Source organism: Dasypus novemcinctus, chromosome 2 (genome assembly GCF_030445035.2).
Source record: "Dasypus novemcinctus isolate mDasNov1 chromosome 2, mDasNov1.1.hap2, whole genome shotgun sequence".
Lineage (NCBI taxonomy): Eukaryota > Metazoa > Chordata > Mammalia > Cingulata > Dasypodidae > Dasypus > Dasypus novemcinctus.
Window position 1 is genome coordinate 90589700 of NC_080674.1, and position 21169 is coordinate 90610868.

General features: G+C 35.6%; 1 protein-coding gene across 4 annotated transcripts in view; it reads right to left on the reverse strand.

Annotated features, from left to right (window-relative positions):
- TMEM161B (transmembrane protein 161B) overlaps positions 1-21169 on the reverse strand; it is a 76550-nt gene that overhangs the window by 46075 nt on the left and 9306 nt on the right. For all 4 annotated transcript variants that reach the window (XM_004470614.4, XM_058275719.2, XM_058275722.2 and 1 more), the window contains one exon: positions 3564-3667. In XM_004470614.4, the coding sequence (XP_004470671.1) occupies positions 3564-3667 (104 nt within the window). The remainder of the gene's footprint in view (positions 1-3563; positions 3668-21169) is intronic.

Consider the following 21169-nt stretch of genomic DNA (forward strand, 5'->3'; position numbering starts at 1 on the left):
AACTTGAACCCTAGAATCTTCTGTAAAATCCCAGTCCATTCTCTCTTCACTTCCAACTGGCACAGTATCTAACAGAGAGCTCCAAGATAGCAGGAGAAAAGATAAGTCACAAGATGAAAGAAGTCTAGTTTCCTGAGTCATTCCATTTGAAGGACAGCTGAAACCTTGAAATCACCATTTTGTGCAGGCCCTCCTCCCTAGAGAACTGCCCAACGACCATCTAATTGTGACTCCTATTCAAGTCTGATAGAGTGAGAAAATTTTATTAAATTCAGACACTTAGAGACTTTTTGAGGTCATAACATGCACCAAACACATCTTCTGTCCTCCCTAGCTCAAGGTGTACAGATCTAAATGAGAAAATATAAAAATTGCATCAATAGAAAGTTTATACAAATAGAGAGGTAATATTAATAGAATTAAATCAGGCTAAAGACTACATAGTCTTTTTAAAAACCAAGAACTCTACAATACTAATAGAAATATATAAGTGTTATTTTAATGACAGCCAGAAAATTAGGCAATTAATGTTTATATTAGATATAAAATCAAATATAAAATATAAACGCAAAATCAATAGGCTGCTAATTTATCAGCAAAAAAAATGCTTATTCATTTAAGGTACTGACTCCTTCAGAAAAATGGCAGGCTTACTCAATAAGTCAACATACTAAATCTGGTGCTACTTCAGACCCTTCATTTCAAAAGGAACAGAAGTTGACAAATGATAGGAACAGAGTTAACTAGCGTGTCGTAAAAAAAGAAAGCCATAACTTAAAAGGAAAATATCGATGCTTATTTACAATGTGAAGTTATGATATCAGTGGAATGAATAAATAGTAAGGTGATGTAACAGAAACTAAAAGCAAGCTGCTTCTGTCATACTCATTAACCTGCCACAGTTATCTGTACCTCTATTCATCTGTATAGTTCCACTGACTAGTTCTATTCAGTATAGTTACTCACTAAGTATACTATACTATTGATAGTTTTTTTTAAGTCTTCATGAGCCTCTTCCTGTAAGCATTTTATGTACTTTAAAGAATGCCCTCAAATTTTTCTCTTCCTCCAGTTCATAATGCAAACTGCCATTTCTGATCAACAAATGGGCAATAAAGGGATTTTAGATTTTTTTCAATATTAAAACAGTATCATTTCATATCACAGAATGTTTGGTAAACAATAATTACCCCACAAGGGTAAAATCGAAGATCTTAGCCCACTGATTTAGGTGACAACACTCAGCAAGTTGACTTTCATGATCTAAAATCTTCAGGAATAACATTAAAGAAAGAAACTTGATCTTCTTTAATAAAATAAAACAAAACTGGGACGAAATGAACTAATCAATAACAGGAAAGCAACCAAGTCTAGAAATTTTTGATTGGCATCCTTGGAATTTACTTTTGGCATTAAAGGTAGCCATAGCTAAAACTCATCTGTTTACAAAAGCAAGTCAAGGATCACAAAGAAAGTCAACTTCATATTTATTTTTAAAGGCTGAGCTCCCATACCAATTAGTAAATAAGTATATACTGTTTATGGATTGAAATCGTATCCCCCACAAAGACATGGTCAAGTCCTAATTCCCTATCTTATGGATGTGAACCCATTTTTAAATAGACTCTTTCAGGATCATATTAAGATGATGCAAAACTGGTAGGTCTTAATCCAGTAATGACTGACATCATTAGCAGAGGAAATCTGGACACAGTGAAGAGACATACAGGGAGACAGCAATGCTACAGAGGCACAGACTTGAGTTATAGATTGCGGGCAAGCCATGACCAGAATGATACAGACTTCAGGGGAAGCGTGATCCTATGGGCATCATGATGGGCATTTTGTTAATAAAAACACAGTATTTATTACTGTGAGACAATAAAATCCTGTTGTTTAAGCCAACTAGTCTGTGGCACTTTGTTATAGCAGCCCTGGCAAACTAAGACATATAACACATTCTTGTCGAAAAAGTAAAGACTTTATAACACATTATTTCAATATTAGCAAAGGGAAGAAAATCAGGTTTTCAATCTCTAAAGTTTTAGTTTTTAATGGTGAATATAAGTTTTATAGAAACAAATGCAAAGCAGAGTATGTAAGAACACAGAAAATCATATAGACTAAAATGGAAGAACACTGCCAAGATCTTTGCAGCCAAAGAGATCTGGGAGTCTCTTTAGAGTAAAAACAATAAGTCTAGAAATGTATAATTCTCACTGGAAAACAAATTACACTTTCTTTATGTATTACATCTAGTGTTATTAATTCAGATTCCATTTATTTAAAATTAGTATTAGTATGTCCAGCTGATGTTTACCCTTTCATATCAATGAAAAGGGTTTTGCTATAAGCAAAATAAATAAACCAGATTACAGAGAGCATTTTAAACCTACTTAAAAAGACAACTCTTTCAAAGTCAACATCAACCATAGTAAAAAACTAGTTACAGTTGATCAATTTTCACTTACTAAATACGTTTGACAGATTTTCAACTCTTAACACTTTATTTTTACTAATAAATGTTTTTGAACAGCTGTTCCTGCACACAATCATAAATAATTTATGTGTATGTATGTGTTCGAATAAATCATGTTCTAAAATAACTTTAATGTAATATTTTTCTATATTTAAACATCAATATGGAAAAAGTATAAAAACCTAAAGAAAAAAAAAAATTAAAAACAGAAAATAGATCCCATGAAAGGGATTTAAGCTTTGTAGATAGAACACTCCTGAATTAAAGGCTTATTAGTCTTACAGTATATGAAATCATTAGTCGAACAACAGCTATCCAATTTACTCTATCTTCAAAAGGTCTAAACAAAAGAAAATGGACATATAAAGCATAAAGAATCTGTTTATTGGAAATGACTAATGGTAAAACTATAGTGATGGCACCAAATTTCTCACTTATCTTTCATAATTTCAGTTTCTTTGGCATGTATTTCTGTGTACAGAATTTTCCTGCTTTTGTCTATCTTACCTATATTTACCTTATTTACCTTTATTTTTGTACACACTTCAACAAGACAACTTATTTCCTTTGTAGAAGTAAAATTATAGTGCAATAGACTAAAAAAAAATTAAAATCCCACAAAAATTTTTTCCCTATTCCTTGCTAAATTTACACAGTTTAAAATTCTTTGCAGTAAAACAAAGAATCCCCAACTTTCAACTGAGTCACCAACAACAGGAATATGGTTTCAGCCATTAATTTCAAAAACAATAAAAATTTAAGTACCTCAATATATAATTTCTCACTCCCTTGTTGACCAGCTTATTTTTAAAGGTAACTAGAAAAGACATGTAGCATTTCTGGTGACCAAGGACAGAACAAAGTTGGGGGGAAAAGGGGAAGACAAAATTCTTTACCAGGATCTTATTACCACCTTTGTGCTAAACACATAAACTACTAATTTCTCAAAGAAGAGAAATAAAGAAGTTAGATTTTTCTCATAGCTTTGTCATACTTTGAGAAATAGGCATTAGCACTTAACTTCTATCAGCCCAGTAAACTGAACAGATTTGTCATAGTCATAATTGTACTATCCTTGCCTTACCTGCCATTACAGAGCAGCCATCGAGCAAGAGAGTAGTGAGGTATAATCTTCTGCATGACACTGGCCATCACCATGGTAACAACCAGCTGTATACCTATTATACCCTGTGTAAAAACAAAACAAACAAAAAAAGTTCAACAATGAATCAATTTGGATTTGGGACACTGTTGGAAAACTTTCCATACATTTTGAAAATTACATTTTAAGAGAAATAAAACTTAGCTTATTATTAAATATATATATATATATATATATCATTCTGGGATTCAAGACCTAAAATATTATACCATTTCATCCTCTACAAGTTATCCAAGGGTCACATCAATGTGAATGAAAACTCAATGGATTAGTAAACATTCAAAATCTATTTCCAAGAAACACCCTGCATAAGAGTAACAAAATGAAGTGAAAAGTAGCGATTTCTTCATCTTTCTCCAGTTTACTCAACAGTAGTTGAATCTTACTCATAGTCATACTACTTTTAATGCAAAACAGTTACTTCTATCTGCCCCATATGCTCTAAGTTCCCTCTCAATCAGGAGCAGAGCAAGTGTCACAACCCCAAATCCTCAAGATTGTAGAACGAACAAATATAAGGGGGGAATGAAACCATGGACCACAGGACACGCTATTATTGTGATAACGAAAGATGTCTTAACACTGATACGAATATAGTGGTTAACAGAGGTTGGTGGAGGACGCAGACACTAGGAGGAAAATAAGGCATTTTTAGGACATTAGAATTGTTTTGCATGATATTGCAATGATGGATACAGGCCATTATATTTTGTCAATACCTATGAAGTTATACGGTACAAAGCGTAAACCATAATGTAAACTATAGGCCATGGTTAATAGGAATGTTCCAATATTTGTTCATCAATTGTAACAAATATACCACTATAATGTAAGACATTATTAATAGGGGGAAATTAAAGAAGGGGAGGGTTGGGATATATGGGAATCCCTTATATAAAGTAATATTATAATATTTTGCAGCAATGGAAAGAAGGTATTGCATCAATTCTAAGAGACAACTATAGGGGATAAAAGAAGGTATGGAATTTTTCCTTTTGGAATAACAAAATGTTCTAAAACTGACTGAGGTGATGATAGCACAACTCTGTGATGAAAATGAGAGCCACTGAATATACACTTTGAATGGACTGCATGAAACACAAGACTGTGTAACACGGGAAATCTAGTGCTGGAAGATGGTCTGTGGTTAACAGAACAAACATGAAAACGTTCTCTCATGAACAAATAAATAATACCAAGACCAGGTATTAACAATTGGGTGGGTTGGAGGAAAAATCACTGAATATAAGATATGGGCTACAGTTAATATTAACTGTTATATATTGAGGATGCTATTGCATAGTTTGTAACATATGTTTCACAACAATGCAAGGTGTCAGTGATGGGGTGATGTATTGGAGCCCGTTATGATGATATGCATTATCATACCTTTTTATAAAAGACTAAAACAAAAAAAGTAGTATGCCTATCTTTTAATTCTAGTCTGGAAGTGAATTATAAAGAGCATTAGAGTATTGTGATGGTAAAACAGTCTGAAAAGTCACTAGAAAAGAATATTCGACTCATGCTGTTATCACACCCTTCCAGTAGGCCTTCAATAATTTCCAACAAATCTTTGTTTTCTCTCATCAATCCCCTTCCCTACTCTCCAGGACAGTTAATTCAAACCTTTTCACCTCTCCTCACACCTCCAACCTCCCTCAAAGCTCCAAGTCTCCACTCAGTAGATGACATCATCATTTTCTTCACAGAGAAAATAGACACCATCACTGGGAATTTCCTTACAACCACTTGTATTTGAATCCATCTTTTCCACACCATCTGAAACAACAGAGCATCTTCTATGTAAAGCAAAGCCCTATACCTACACTTCAGAGCCCATCTTCTCTTTGATGCTCAGGAACCTCAACCATCAGAATAACCTCTTTCTTGTATCTTTTTCAACCTCTTTTCTATTTAAATCTATCTATCAGCATTTTAACTATCCAAATCTTTTTCATCTAAATATGATACATTTTCCCTTGTTTCTACAGTCCTTGTCTGTTCCTCAAATTCGTAGCCACTTTTCAGAAGACTTGTTTCTCACTGTTCCTATTTTCTCATATCACTATACAGCTCCCCTCTGACTTCTGCTCCACCTACTCCACGGAAATATCAAAATCACTCAATATTTTCAAATTATCTGTCTTCATCTTAAATCTCAGCAGTATCCTAAATGATCAACCATTCTCCCCTGCTTTACGCCCACCTTGATGAACCTTATTTTATGGTCCCTTCTGCTGAACTCCTCTATCCAAGCAGGTCAAAACCTGGGAGGGCTTATCAAGGCTGGGGCTACAGCTGAACCCCGGAGGGTAACGTGGTGAGAAGAAATAGACCATGGGGCTGCAGGTGTCAGAGGGGTTGAGGATGTGGCCCACGAGCAGAGCAAGCCCCCCCACACTGTAAGAGGCTTTATACCTCTCTGTACCTCGGTCTCCCCACATGTGCCATGGGGAGCAAGCACAACTGCACTACCTCTTGGCCACAGGATGGTGTCCAGCAGTCAGTGAGGACCAGGCACTGCAAGTGAGCTGGGGGAGGAGGGGCAGGAGGCAGGCCTCACCTGGATCCCACCCAGATGCTCTCCAGGGCCAAGGCATTAGAACTACGTGGCCCCACCTGCCTCCTGATGGATTCCTACTTCAAACTTAACATGCCAAAATAGTACATAATAAAATACAAAACATTTTAAAAGAAGCAGTACAGCATATTGGTTTAAGAGCATAGACTTTGGACCCAAATTGCCTAGGTTAGAATCTGGTCTCTGCCATCTATAGCTGTATGACTTTGGATAGGTTATTTAACCATTCTATACCTCCATTTTTTCTTCTATAAAATGGAGGTAATAATTCCACCTATCTCACTAAGATGTGGTTAGGAATTGTGCCTGGTACAGAGTAAACAGCCAATAAATATTGGTTCTATTTATTGTTACTGTCACTGCTATCACTACTATTAGAAGACATTTTAAAAAATATAATTTCAAAAACAGAGGTGCACTTTCTAAAAATAACATCAATCTCAAGTCATAAAAGACAACTAGAAAAAAAAACTACATAGAACAATATAAAGTCAAAGTACTAACTGAGGGAAAGGCATCTGCAATTCATACCACAAAGAGAAAATTTACTTGCTATACAGTATAAAAGAGACAGCTTCCAACAATCAGTGAAAGATCAACTGCCTAGTTAAGGAAAGAGAAAGAGACAGGCTAAAACAAACACACACACACACACCTAAAAGCAGTCTTTAATAGTAATGTTTAAAATATCTACCAAACCTGCCTCAATCACGGTTTTATCTGTGGATATTTTAATGCCTTAAACTCCTACCAGTTGGTTAAGCTTCATCCCATTTTTTTGTATTAACCTAAATCAAAGATCACATTCTAACCTTTTTCTTTCACATTTCTAGCACTTGATTTTACTAGCCTATTCTCAGTGTGGTTTGTCACAGAAGTTCTTCAATCTCTATACAATGAATACCATTACAAAGAACTCTTTCAGATAGAACAAAGCCAAGAAATATATTAGCATGAATGTCAGAAGGTTGGTCCATTTGAGATTAGAAGCAAAAGACTGGGTTTTAGTTAGGGAAAGTTTTATGGACAAAGGAAACCTCAACTTAGCCTTGAAAGATATAAGTGATAGTATCACAGAATTTAATGGAACCTGGTGCAATCTCTCACAAACATATAAAGTGTAAACTCCTTAACACCAGGAATTATATTTTAGTAACATCTAAAAAGTGTCACAACTACAAAACGGTATTTTAGAAAGATTGATCAGACAGCTATATATGACAGAATGTGATAAAACTGTGGAAGGAGGGACACCCCATCCAATTCTCTCCCGTTCCTCCAACCCACTAAGCATAATGTGATATTCCTGATAGGCCCAGGTTAAGGATGTAAACCATGTAAAAGCAAAAACAAACAAATTAAAAATCAATCCACAGGGAAGCGGACTTGGCCCAATGGATAGGGCGTCCGTCTACCACATGGGAGGTTCACAGTTCAAACCCCGGGCCTCCTTGAACCGTGTGGAGCCGGCCCACGCACAGTGCTGATGTGCACAAGGAGTGCCGTGCCACGTAAGGGTACCCCCCCCGCGCAAGGAGTGCACCCCGTAAGGAGAGCCACCCAGCACGAAAAAAAGTGCAGCCTGCCCAAGAATGGCACCGCACATATGGAGAGCTGACATAGCAAGCTGACGCAAAAAAAAAGATTCCCATGCCGCTGGCAACAACAGAAGCAGAAAAAGAACACGCAGCAAATGGACACAGAGAACAGACAACTGGGGGGTGGGGGGGGGGATAAATAAAAATGAATCTTAAAAAAAAAAATCAATCCACAGACTGGAATGATAAGAATTAAGAATATCAATTAGATTTCTGCAATAATCCAGACCAGAAATAATGAAACTCTAAAGTACAGTGGTAGCTCTGGTACCCAAGAGAGAAATGAGTTCTAGAGCTACTGAACACATATAGTGGCAAAGGAGTTAAAGAAAACAATCCCAAGGAAGACAAACACTATAGTACAATTGGAACATTCTTGTTATTGTCATAAATGTTTGACTAAAAACTGTTCAATGTAAAAGTTAGCCTCATTCCATTCCATCACTATGCCATTTGCCTCTTTTTAAATGAAGGTGGACATGCTTTCCCAAAATCTCATCTAAAAACTGTGCTAAATACATTACTATCTAATAGATGCCTTCTTCCAACTTTCTAATAGAAGTTAATAAATCTTTTCTGGAACGTATCTGCTATTAGGTGAAAAATAACTACAAATGTGCTGAGGGAAAATAGGCCACTTTATCCTAATACAGGAATCTATATAATCTTCTGCAGAGATAATTTAAAAGTTACGTAGAAATATTTCGCCAAAGCTATCCTTTTTTATAAATGTTTAGGAAGGAGTCCTTGCAATAGATTTTTAAATGGCAATAATTTTCCAGAATTATCTGTTATTAATTTAATATATTATTCATACTTAGGTCAATTTATGACATTATTACACAATTGACAAATACAATGTACATGTCAGGGATTAAGATCTTAAAATACAAAGCCTCAAATTCACTAAGAGGCAAAACCACTTAAAACTCAGACCAAATTATTCTAATATCCTGTCTTCACTACATAACTGAGCATCTCTGCATAACTAAGTTTATACAAAAGCAGAATTTCTGAACTGTTTAATTTTTAAGTCAAATTTCCTGAATATTTTTCAATTACTTCTAATTAATGGTAAATAAAATAAATTTACCTGAAAAATTTAACATAAATTTCACAACAGAAGACTCAAACTGGGCAGAGAGATGCAGCAAAGCTACTGAAGTCCATCAGGGTTATAGTCTCAAACACACAACCATATAGGTCATGGACTCAAGTGGTCTAAACAGTTTTTTTTTAATGCTTCAAAAGAATAACTACTGAAGAGATGGTTCCTGACTGGATTCACTGCCCTTAGGCCCTGATTCTCTTGTTAACTGGAACTGAGGAAAGTCATTTATGAAATAGTTCATAAGCACCCAAGAAGGGTGAAATACTGGGGCAACTTAGGTTTCAACCTTTCCATATCTATTAACTGGAGGCCATGAAGAGCAAGAAAGTGATTTGCCTTTGGTCTTGAGAAGAATGACCATTTCAGTTTTTGTCAGTAATAGTTTCTGGGTAGGTTTAAAAAAATTCTTACCAAGAAAAATCAAACCAATCTCTAAGAAAAAAAGTATAACAAACAGCAGTATTTTACCTTGTCAATACTGAAAATAAAATTTCCAAAATGTAAATACAAATATGTTGCAATTTTAAAATTCAAACTTCAGAGGCTGTCTCAACCGCAGTGGAGTTGACATTTTATTATGTTTCATTAAACTAGCTCTCCTGCTGACAAAGAGACTGAAACAAAGAATAGGTTGTTTACCAATAGAAGGCATATTTGCATATATACTTGAGACTCAAACCACCCCGAATGGTTTCAATTATCATCTTCCTGAATAAGTAGAAGAAAAGGAAAGAGGCTCTTACCCAATGACCTTACTATTTTTTGTTTCTTAACTATTTAGATGTTTTAGTGAGACATATTGAAACAGACTTCTTAGATATGCTCAAATAATTTATACTCCAAAAGGTGTAAACTTCATCATTTCAATCCAGGTTAACATAAATCTTAGAACCCACTTTGAACATTTAATCTGAAAAATTTACAAATTTGAAAACCAGAGTCCAAACAACCGAAATCACAGAACAATCTAGTTATAGATTTATATGGGACCCAGACCCCTAATTTTCAACCTAATGCTTTTTCCCACTTAGTCTATTTAATGCATTCAATGAGAATTTAAGCAACAAACTTCAAGTGCCAGATACTCTGCTAGCAAGGAGAAAGAGCATAGTCTCTGCCATCAATGAGCAACCAGTCCACTAAGGGAGTAAACATACTATAATACATACAAAGCGATGAGAGGACAAAAAGAGGATTCTGTAAACACACCAAAAGGAGAGAAGGTTTTGAAGGCAAATAGGTGGGAAAGGGCATGAATCAAGACATAGTGGCACGGAAATCCGTACATCAGCACTGTGCATGGGCCAGCTCCACCCAGAAGTCCCACGGACAAGAAGTGCGCCTCGTAAGGAGAGCCACCCAGCGCGAAACAAAGTACAGCCTGATCAGGAATGGCGCCGCACAGGCAGAGCTGACCCAGCAAGATGAAACGCAGATTCTCAGTGCCACTGATAAGAATAAAAGTGGTCACAGAAGAACACACAGTGAACGGACACAGTGAACGGACACAGACAGCAGACAACTGGGGGGGGGTGGTGAAGGGGAGAAAAATTAAAAAAAAAAAAAAAGACATAATGGGCTCAAAGTTGGGTGAACCATCAGTGATAAACTGCATCATATGGGATGATAAGATAGAAAAAGCAGGCAGAAGCCAGATACTGAGGGACAAAACTAAGGGGTTTAGACTTTAACCTGAAGGCAACAGGAATGAAAACAACTAGAATAAAACAGAGGAATGTGTCAAGTCATTTCAGGATATTTTAGTTTGGTTGATTGGAGACTACCAGAACCACTGATAGAAAAACTGTAGATTGAAGGCAACTTAAGAAGGAGGGCGAAAGCCTCTGACAGGTGCCCCAAGGATAGTACCATGGCTGCTTCCTCAGCTTTTTAAAATACATAGAAAAATGCTTTTGTTTGTACAGTAAGAATGATAAATCTATAGGAACAGATTCAAAATAATCAAATTTGTATGCGTTTTATCAATCACTTTAGAGTGAAACATCTACCATGTGGTTCTACCACACGGATCTACCACGTAAGTCATTTGGCTCAAGTTCACCAAGTGATCTCTAGAATTAATGCTACATTGGAAGCCAAATTATAAGTAGCCTACATTTTTAGTAAGCAATTTCGAGCAAAAAAACCCCCACAGATATCACTGAGGAATATTTCATTTAGGCAGTGTGTAAGTCTGACAAAACATACAGAACACTGTCTAGAACATAAATCAATTCAATTCTGGCTATTTAAACTATTTTTCTAGGCTTTCCACTGATTAAACTACCTTGCTATTCATACAACCTTTGTTTAGATAAAATTATCTAAATATTATTCTAACTTTTGAAATGTAAATACCACTGATTTGGCTACAATCTAGTCTACCTTAGGCCTTGGAACCAATCCATACCTAAGTTCAAGGTGAGAGGATATAACTCATTTCTTCCAGCATGTTGTTGATTTATCAAGCTCTCAACATGTTAGCCAAATCAGCTACAAATAAAATGTTTTGTTTGCCACCTATAAATAAAATGTGATAAGCAGTATAGTAGAGGTCAGTACCCAATGTCAATGGGAGTACTCTAAGTAAGGGAATAATATAATCTATACAGGAAAGACTGGTCCATAGAGGTGACATTTGAACCAGTCTTCAAGGTTAAAAAAGTATCCCTTTGTCAGAATAAGGAGAAGTGTAGGCAGAAATACTTACCTGTACAAAGAGAACAAATGGCATGATACTGAAATAATGAGAAGCTCCATCACATGGCTAAACCATGGAAGGGGAGAGACACACAACGGACTTTTCTACAGGTACTTGACAGTAACACCAGGATCTTAAGTCTGGAATAACTAAATCAAATATATTTTGGAAGGATAAGTCTAACTCTACAGTGGAACAATAAACTGGAGCAGTAAAAGTAACTGGAAATAAGGAGATAATTAGATAAATCCACTGAAAGTCCAAGCAACAATCTTAAGAACCTGAACAAAAACTTCAAAAACAAGAGTAAAATAAAAAAGAATTAAGAGGATATTTAGAACCTAAAAAAAGAAATTAGGCATGAGATTAGTAATTATCTCTGCAAGGAAAGCTTCAATAGATAAGGATAAAAACCAGATGATTATGTAAAGACAAAATGGAAATAATGGATATAATTATGCAGTAGAGAAAAGAAGCAATAAAAGGAAAATTTTATAGAGTTACTAGAATCCTTCAAATATAATAATATATTTTTATAAAGAGAAAAATATACATGCTAAAGGCAAAAGGCAAGTAACCAATATGGGGGGTGGTGCTGAATATTCTAGAAAGGAGTTAGGTGTGGGAATATAGTCACTTAAGGATCAGAAACAGATGACGCTAAAGGTGTAAGAAAAAAGTAGAACCTTATGAGGCATCATCCTAATGAACAGATGCACAATTAGATATGGTGATAAAAGTAAATTGGAAAAGTGAGATTTTCAGATATTACTTGAACTTGGTCAGAGGTAATAGGAAATACCAGGACAAGATTCTAGGGTTCTCATTTCTAATAGATATAGATATTTTAGAAAGCTCACTAAGATGATTTCAAAGTTCTTTGAACCAGAATGAGGTAAGGAGTTAAAAAAGAGGAGAGGGGAGCAGGCAACTGAAAGTTATTGTGAGAATTTTGACTAAAAAGGAACATAGGAATTAACTAGCTAACAATCACAATCTGCATGGTTCAGCAGCTCAGGTACAACATCAGAAAAAGGACTGATCTGGAACTAGGTCCAATGGGAGTTACAGGGATAGGAAAAGGTAATTGTTAGATCAAAATAGTCCAAAAAAGCATTGAAGTGGAAAACATTGGAGAAAAGACTTTGAAGAATAACCCAAGAAAGAAAGAAAAAAAAACACACCATGAGATAAAAACCAAGATTATAAATGTTTCAAAATGGGAAAAAAGGAAAAAGAATAGACAAGAATGGACCATCTATAGTATCCTGGGATTGATTATATGGGCTATCTTGGCCTTTTTCTGGTTTTATAACATAATTCCAACCCTTACATACACAGTAAACTGGCTTGAAATTAAGAAAAGGAAGGCTACACAAAGTCTGAAATGAAAATAACAGAAAGATTTGATAGGAAATCAGCTGAAGAACAAGAATGAGATCACATACTGACATTTAGTTTATTAGATTTATTCATTAGACAATATAAAAATCACGATATTTAACTGTTTTGACCTACCAAAAAAAAAAGCAATTTTATACAGTTCAACTTACTACAAATAGAATTACATGTGGAAATACAAATGCCTAAAAAGCACATGAAAAGATGTTCAACATTACTAGCTACTAAGGAAAAGCAAATTAAAACCACAGAGAGAGATAATCTTACACCCAACCCATAAAAGTGGTGTTAAAATAACAGAGGACTACAAGTGTTGGAGAAGATGTGGAGGAATGGGAATCCTTATCCACTGCTGTTGAGAATGTAGAAGGAGCACCACTGTGGAAGACAATTTGGCAGTTCCTCAGGAAGTTAACTACAGAACAGCCATATGATCCAGCAATCCCACTGTCATATGATCCAGCAATCCCACTGCCATATGATCCAGCAATCCCACTGCTGGGTATATACCCAGAAGAATTGAAAGCAGGGGCACAAACAGATATATGCACACCAATGTTTACAGGAGGATTATTCACTATTGCCAAAAGCTGGAACCAAGTCAAATGTCCATCAATAGGTGAATGCATAAACAAACTGTAATATAAACATTCAATGGAATATTCAATGGAATATTACTTTACTATAAGAAAGAATGCAGTATTAACACACAGGATAATATGGATGAATCCCGAAGACCTTATGTTGAGTGAAGCAAGCCAGGCACTGAAGGACAAATATTACATCACCTCACTGATATGAATTAAGCAAATTGAGCAGACTCACAGAGCTAGAGTCTGGAAGAAAGGTTTACGGGAGACAAGGACAAGAAGGTTGTGAGTCAATGCCCATAAGGACAAAATCTATGATAAAGTGTGTAGTTCTGCAGTAGATGGACATGGCAGTGGTGTAGTGATACTGTTGGGTTGGGCAGTGCCGGTTTGTGAGGGAGGTGGGGTAGGGAGGGTGGGTTGGACTGTCCATTGAACTGGGAGGAGGATTGGGGGAGGGAGCAGGTAAACTATGGGATTTGCAGATATGTGGCTGACTCTTCAACATTGGGAATGTTCTTTTGGCAATATGGCAGGGGAGGGCTATTGGTTTAGGGGGTTGGATATGGGTGCATTTGGGGCAAAAGTGTGTGTGTTCATTCTATGAGTGGGTGGAGACCTACATAATGAGCGGGAAAGTGTTGGGCTCCCATCCTGGGGATGGTTATGTTCTCAAATAGAGGGGAAGGAGTCTCTCAAGAGCATAGGCAGTGCCTAATAGGGGAGGACAGGCCAGTATGTCACACCCTCAATATTGTTGCAAATAACTATGAATCTTGTTCTTCAAGGAGTGAAACTTGGTGGATTCTGTGGGTTCCAAGGGGAATGGAAGTGGGGGGTGGGGGGAGTAGATGGAACATGGGTCATTTGGGGGGAGATGGAATTTTTCTACATAATCTTGCAATGATGGATATAGGCCATGTTACACTTCATCAAAATTTATAAAAGCATATGGTACGATATGTAAATCATAACAGAAATCACTGACCATGGTTAACAGCAATTTTTCAGTATTTGTACTTCAACTGTAACAAATGTACCATCCACAGGTAAAACATTTTTAATAGGAGAAAGGAGAAGAGGGGGAAGATGTTGGGTATATGGGAATCTACTATCTGCTATATTCTGTACATGACTTTTCTGTAAACTAAAGATTCTATGAAGACAAAATGAAAAAAAAATAAGACACTGGGGGAATAAACGGAAGAAAATGTCACCGTACATACAAGACAACAGATCTTACAGTGATGAACGACAATGTCAAAAATATTTTAACTTTATATTTTTTTACTTTTTATTACTTCAAATTTATTTTAAAATTTTTATATTTTATTCATTTTTAAAACCATCATTACTTCATTTTCTTATTAATTGTACTTGGTTATTTTGTTGGCTTTATTTTTGAAGAAGTTTTAGATCATAGAAGAGTTACAACTGTGACTGTGGAGGATCACTGATATGGAGTGTCAGTGATGTGGGATGCATCGGAACAGGTTCACCTGTGACATATCTACAAGGCATATGAATGTGTTCAAGTGTTCATGGGGTATTTTCACAAAGGGTGGAGATTCACACAGAAATGCTAAAAATATCAAATTCCCATCCTGGGAAGCTCTGCTACATTCTCTAATGGGACAGCAAGAATCCCCTGAGTACAGGGGCAGTGACTAGTGAAAAAGGACGGACCAATGATGGGCCCTTGAAACTGACTGATGACTGTAGTTAAGAAACTACTTTTGAGAGTGAAACTTAGCCTATTATTACAGAGTGCCTAAGAGTTACCTCCTGAGAGCCTTCTTGTTGCTCATATGTGGCCTCTCTCTAAGCCAAACTCAGAATATAAATGCATTATCTTCACCCCCATCCCCTGTCCCAGCATGGGGCATGACTCCCGGGGATGAGCCTCCCTGGCACCAAGGAATTATTACCAAGCACCATCTAGCAATGCAACTGGAAAAAGTCCTTGACCAAAAGGAGAAAAGGGTAAAGACAAATGAGTTTATATGGCTAAGAGATTTCAAAGTGAGTCGGGAAGTCATTCCAGATGTTACATTTAAGCACGTCTCAGCAGGATCTCATTGACAGCTAAGTAAATATTGCCTCAAATAGCCGGGCTCCTGAAGGCTCTACAGACATCTAAACACTAGAGGCAGGGCAGATAGCTCAGGAGTCTGGCACCCTGCCAGTGGGCCCTACTTTGGAATTTATGCTCCCCAGTGTCACAGAGTTGGACTCAGTTGTGTTTTCCCTACACATGGTTCTTCTGCCCCTTCTATTTGAATCTATAGTTAGTACTAGAGCTGATAGGTTTATGTCCAAGAGACTTAAATCTTTGCGCTACCCATGTACGAGTTGGGCCTGAATCTACTCTCCACTTCACTGGACTCACCCAGGACAACTAACAAGGAGATGATGATGGACAACTACCATTCCAAGAAACAGAGAGAGACTGAAACTGCAAGCAAGATATCCCTTCCATCTGCCCCATGGGATCTAAGCCTCCTCTCAATTTGAGGTGGAGTGGGCATCACCATCCCAGAATCCTTAGGATTAGGGAATGAACAATGGACTAGAATAGATTTACTATTACTCTACTATAGACTTATTGTGATTCTAGCAATCAAAGAAATTTTATCATTGATATGGAGGCAGTGGCCACTGGAGGTTCTGAGGGGAAGGAGAGGGAAAAATAGGTGTAATTACAGGAGCATTTTTGGGTCTTGGGAATTGTCCTGAATGACACTGCATTGACAGCTATAGGCCATTATATATCTTGTCATAAATTTTTAACTACAATGTAAACCATCCATGCTTAGTGGTAATGCTCCAAAATGTGTTCATCGATTTTAACAAATGTACCACCATAATTAAGGATGTTAATGTGGGAAAATGTGGGATGGGTAGGGAGCAGAGCATAAGGGAATCCCCTATATTTTTTATTTAACTTTTATGTAATCAAAGTATCCTTTAAAAAAAATTAAAAAGTGTATTATAAAAAAAGAGTATGTAAAGAAGGTAAAGTGAGAGAAAGGGAATTTAAAACACAATTATTAACAACTACAATTTGAACTCAAGCATATGGCTTTTCAAATTTTACAAAATTAGTTTTGTCTGTTCAATGTTCAGCAGTAGAAAATGTGTTCTTTTTGTCTTTATTTTTTTAATGTTACATTAAAAAAATATGAGGTCCCCATATATCCCCCACCCTCCTCCCCCCAAAATGTGTTCTTAATTTCTCTAAAGAAAAGAGTACTAGCAAAAATTTCTTAGGAAATTTAACGAATTTTAAAAATTAACGTCAAAAAGCAAAAATCCTAAACAAAATCCCTAAATACGCTTTGAATTTAAAGATTAAACTTACAACAAAGTAGAATGCATAAACCTGGCATAACTATATTCAAAACAGCAGCTCCAGACTTTTCTGGTTACTATGAGAGTATAGTCATTTTCAGAATCTGATTAAATTTAGTAATAAACTTAAGAGAAAATATTTTCCTATATTTAAATTAGGGCAAAATGGAAGACCACCAACAAGAAGGATAAAGATGCTTTTTTAATATATAAGAATAGAGAGCATTCTAATTAAACATGCTTCAAAAGCTATTTTAATAAATTGGTGCTGAAATTGTTCATTTTAAAATATAATTTCCCACAATTGTAATAAGCTGAAAAAATTATGGAGTATGTCATATAAGGCAATACCATAATTATTAAAATGTTGATGAAAAATGAAATAGTTTTAAAGACGTTAATAAGCTACTTCATCTCTAGACAAGGAACCCATAAATGTATCATTATAAGTAATGGTAGGTAACAAAAAGTTCAATGGAAGAAGGTATCCCTACGTTCTGCCAATTAGTTAACTGTAAGTATTTTCTAACATTGTAGACAATATCCCCATTGGTATATATTCAAAGGAGCTATTAGCCAAAATTAATAAATTAAAAGACATAACTGAAATTTATAAATCACCTTGTTCGAACCAATTATTATTCAATCTTCAACAATGACTTCCTCTATAAAACCTTCCTTGACTTTCCGCATCTACTAAAAAACATGTATATAATTCCAAAACAGGCTTTAAATCAAGTATGACCGCTAATTTAAGGCTATCTCCCCCACTAAAATTGCATTTCATATAATTTCTGCCGTCTCACCTCACCCCAGCAAAATACCTGAAATGGCAGGTTTTCAATACAAGTTGAACAATATTTATCTTTTGGATGAAATAAAGGATAGCGCATAATCTGTCCACTGTTCTTCAGTCCTTTCAAGCTCCTACTCTGTGTCAAGCACTGATTTTTAGCATAAAGAAAAGTTTTCATTTTAAAATCAAAAGACAATGTATTGTACTTTCCACACAACGTATTTTAATAAAATAATCCTCTCAGTTGAATGCAGTAGGTATCTGTGTAACAAATTCTTCTAAACAAACTAAAAATTATAACTTTGGTAAGTACAATAACAAAGCTTCATTAAACAAATTTAAAATAAAAATTCCTGTTTAACTCCAAATTTTAAGCCATATACAAAAGCCAAGAAAATGTAATGTGTACCTCTGGTGTTAACATAAACCATGTTAGACACACTACAATGAATAGGTTAAATAAGCATAGCAGGATACAAGCACTCTGCCAATAAGTAACTACACATCACTTAAGACAAACCCCTCTGGGATGTGTTTCTATCTATAAATTGACAAGAGTTGGCAAGTATCTAAAATCCTGGGTAAATCTTATCTGTTACTGTGATACTTTAATTAAAGATTAATATACAATAGATCCTTGGCATTCACAGACTTACCATTTCTAAACCACCATCAAAAGCTATGATGTATAGTTATTGCTAATGATGATGAATAATCCCTTCCTCATAAGCACTAAATAAGCTAATATAAGAAACATGAAAGGAATGCAGTTCCAAGTTCCTTTAAAGCAGGAGAGCTAGCCACCATCTAGCATGCTCACCTCAACTAGTGGTTAGTGGGAACTTCTCTCAGGAAAGACTTTTGGTATCAAGATTTTAAAATCTATGTCAGATACCTGGCAATTCTCTCCTTGAAGTATTCATTTGCTTTATGATCTCAAACTTTTTCTTTCAGTGGCTATCAAGAGAAAGAACTATGATGATCTTAAACACTTCTGATATGAATGATTAATTGGGAAACTATAAAAATCAAGAATAAGCACTCAATAAATATTGGTTGAAATCAAATTAGAAAATAGCTTTGGGGAGTGGATGTGGCTAAAGCAGCTGAGTGCATGCTTACCACACGGGAGGTCCCAGGTTTGGTCCCCAGTGCCTCCTAAAAAACAAACAGGCAAAATGAAAAAATCAACCCAGTAGAGCTGGTGTGGCTCAGTGGTTGAGCATCCACTTTCCACATACGAAATAAGGTTAATCCCCAGCCCCAGTACCTCTCTCACACACAAAAAAACTAGTCAATACAAGTTTTTAAAAAAAGAAGGAAAAAAAATGTTTCAATCTTAAAGAATTAAATGTCTCGATTAAAATTATGACCCACATTACAACGAATGTTTCCAAAGCTCTCCTATTGGTCCCTACTGACCAGAAAACACTTATCTTCTTTGGCAATTCGAATTCTGTTATCCAGATGCTTTTCTACAAACTTTGTCTTAAAGAAAGATCGTAATTTAAGATTGGTATATTCAGTATGAACCCTCTTGATCTTCCCAGGCACCTAAACTGTATAGGAATAAATGATACAATGAAGTGTCATGGTCCTAATGTTAATTAATCTAATAGGAGAAGGGGGTGGGCAGTAAGCATCAACTTTACCAAGTAAAATTCTATGAATGAACTTAACTTCTAATAAAAGCAAAACTTCTGAGAAAAAATGTCATGGTTTCTTTTATGAGCAAGACTGAATCCAGAAACAAATGTTTCATGTCATGGTGCACTTAATTACTTATCCCTACCCAACTATAATGAATTGAAATTATTTTCTAATCAATCATTTATCCTCGTCATAAAAATCTTCTGAAATGATAAAAATACTTTATAAGCATTCAAATTAATGAGGTTTTAGCTGTAATGGAAAAGACTCCTTCAGTATCACTTTCCTAAAAGAAAGCAGGAAGCTATGACATTGCTTTTTCTAAGTGGATCATTGCATTGGGACTAACAGTGGCGAACACCAGGTAAAACATGACAAAAATCAGTTGAACACTATTTAAAGGGTAGACGTGATAACTATATAAAGAAATAAGCAACTAACATCAGTATTTCAAAAAGCTTCTACTACTTATCACAAAGATAAAAGTATTAAGTTTACTTAAGAAAGAAAAACAGTCATAGACTAAGAGTGCCATGTATTTCTGGCATTAACTGTTGGATGTCTATAAACATATATTTATATTACAGAGCAGAATAGCTTGTTGAAGTTCTTTCTTCCTAAGTATTACTACAGATGGAAAAGCCTGTTAAAATTTCCATCTCCTGTCTTCTTCACCATACAAACCTTTACTTTCAACAATTTTTATTGCAAAGATCCATCATTATTACCTAACACTTGTATTTTCCCCCTAAAGGATCTTTATAGAAATAAATAGTAAATAAATGGGTAGGTAAACAGACAGGTAAGACAGTTGATGGATAGGAAGAAGTAACAGTAACACTGGAAAACCTTAGACTGTCTCTGTGGAATGTACGCAAGACAAGGCAAGGTACTCTACTAGACTGCATTCTTCTTTACAACTCAGAGAAGAAACAAAGGCCTAGTTGCAAGCAATAGGTAGTCCAAGTGGAAAAGAAGGGGAGGAAAAGGAATGGGATTACTGTGAGAAAGGCTTGGAACCACAGCTCCTCATCCCCATTTCTCAAATTGCTCCTCGCCTCATCAGCATTACTAAGGCTCTATCCCCGGCCTAGGCCTAAAGGATACCAATGCTTTCGGTATGGAGGAATGCCTTAACTAGATGCAGTTAACGTGGAAGGGATATGAAGAATCCTTATTATGACTGACTACAGCAGTGGCAGATGTACTGGGTATGAGAGTTAGAAATGTCAATCATGACTGTTAGGCATGACAAGAATTAATTTCTCCAATAGTGTATGAGATGCTCCATTAGGCATTACATGTGTTTGAAGGAATTATTTAGAAATATAATCAACAATTATAATATTTCTAGAAAAAATGTGTTTTTGAATTTAAAACACTGGATTAAATTTCTGATATGCAACCATTTTATCAACTGAAACTTATCAAAGATAACCAATAATCAGACTGGCACAACACACAGTGGCCAAATAGCATAGGTTAGAAGTCAAGTTCCACCATTACTAGCTGTGTGATCTTGGACAAGTTACTTCTATCATACTGTACCTCCATTACTACATCAGTAAAATGTAGATAAAAATAAACAAAAACTTACTTCATAGGATTTAGCTACTTCATAAAAATTTAAACGAATTAATGTAGAGTCTAGAACTCTGATAAATATTAACTGCTCAATAAATGTAGCTAATATTATAGAAGAAAAGTAAAATTCAATTCTTATTCATCTGACAAACTTCTACTCAC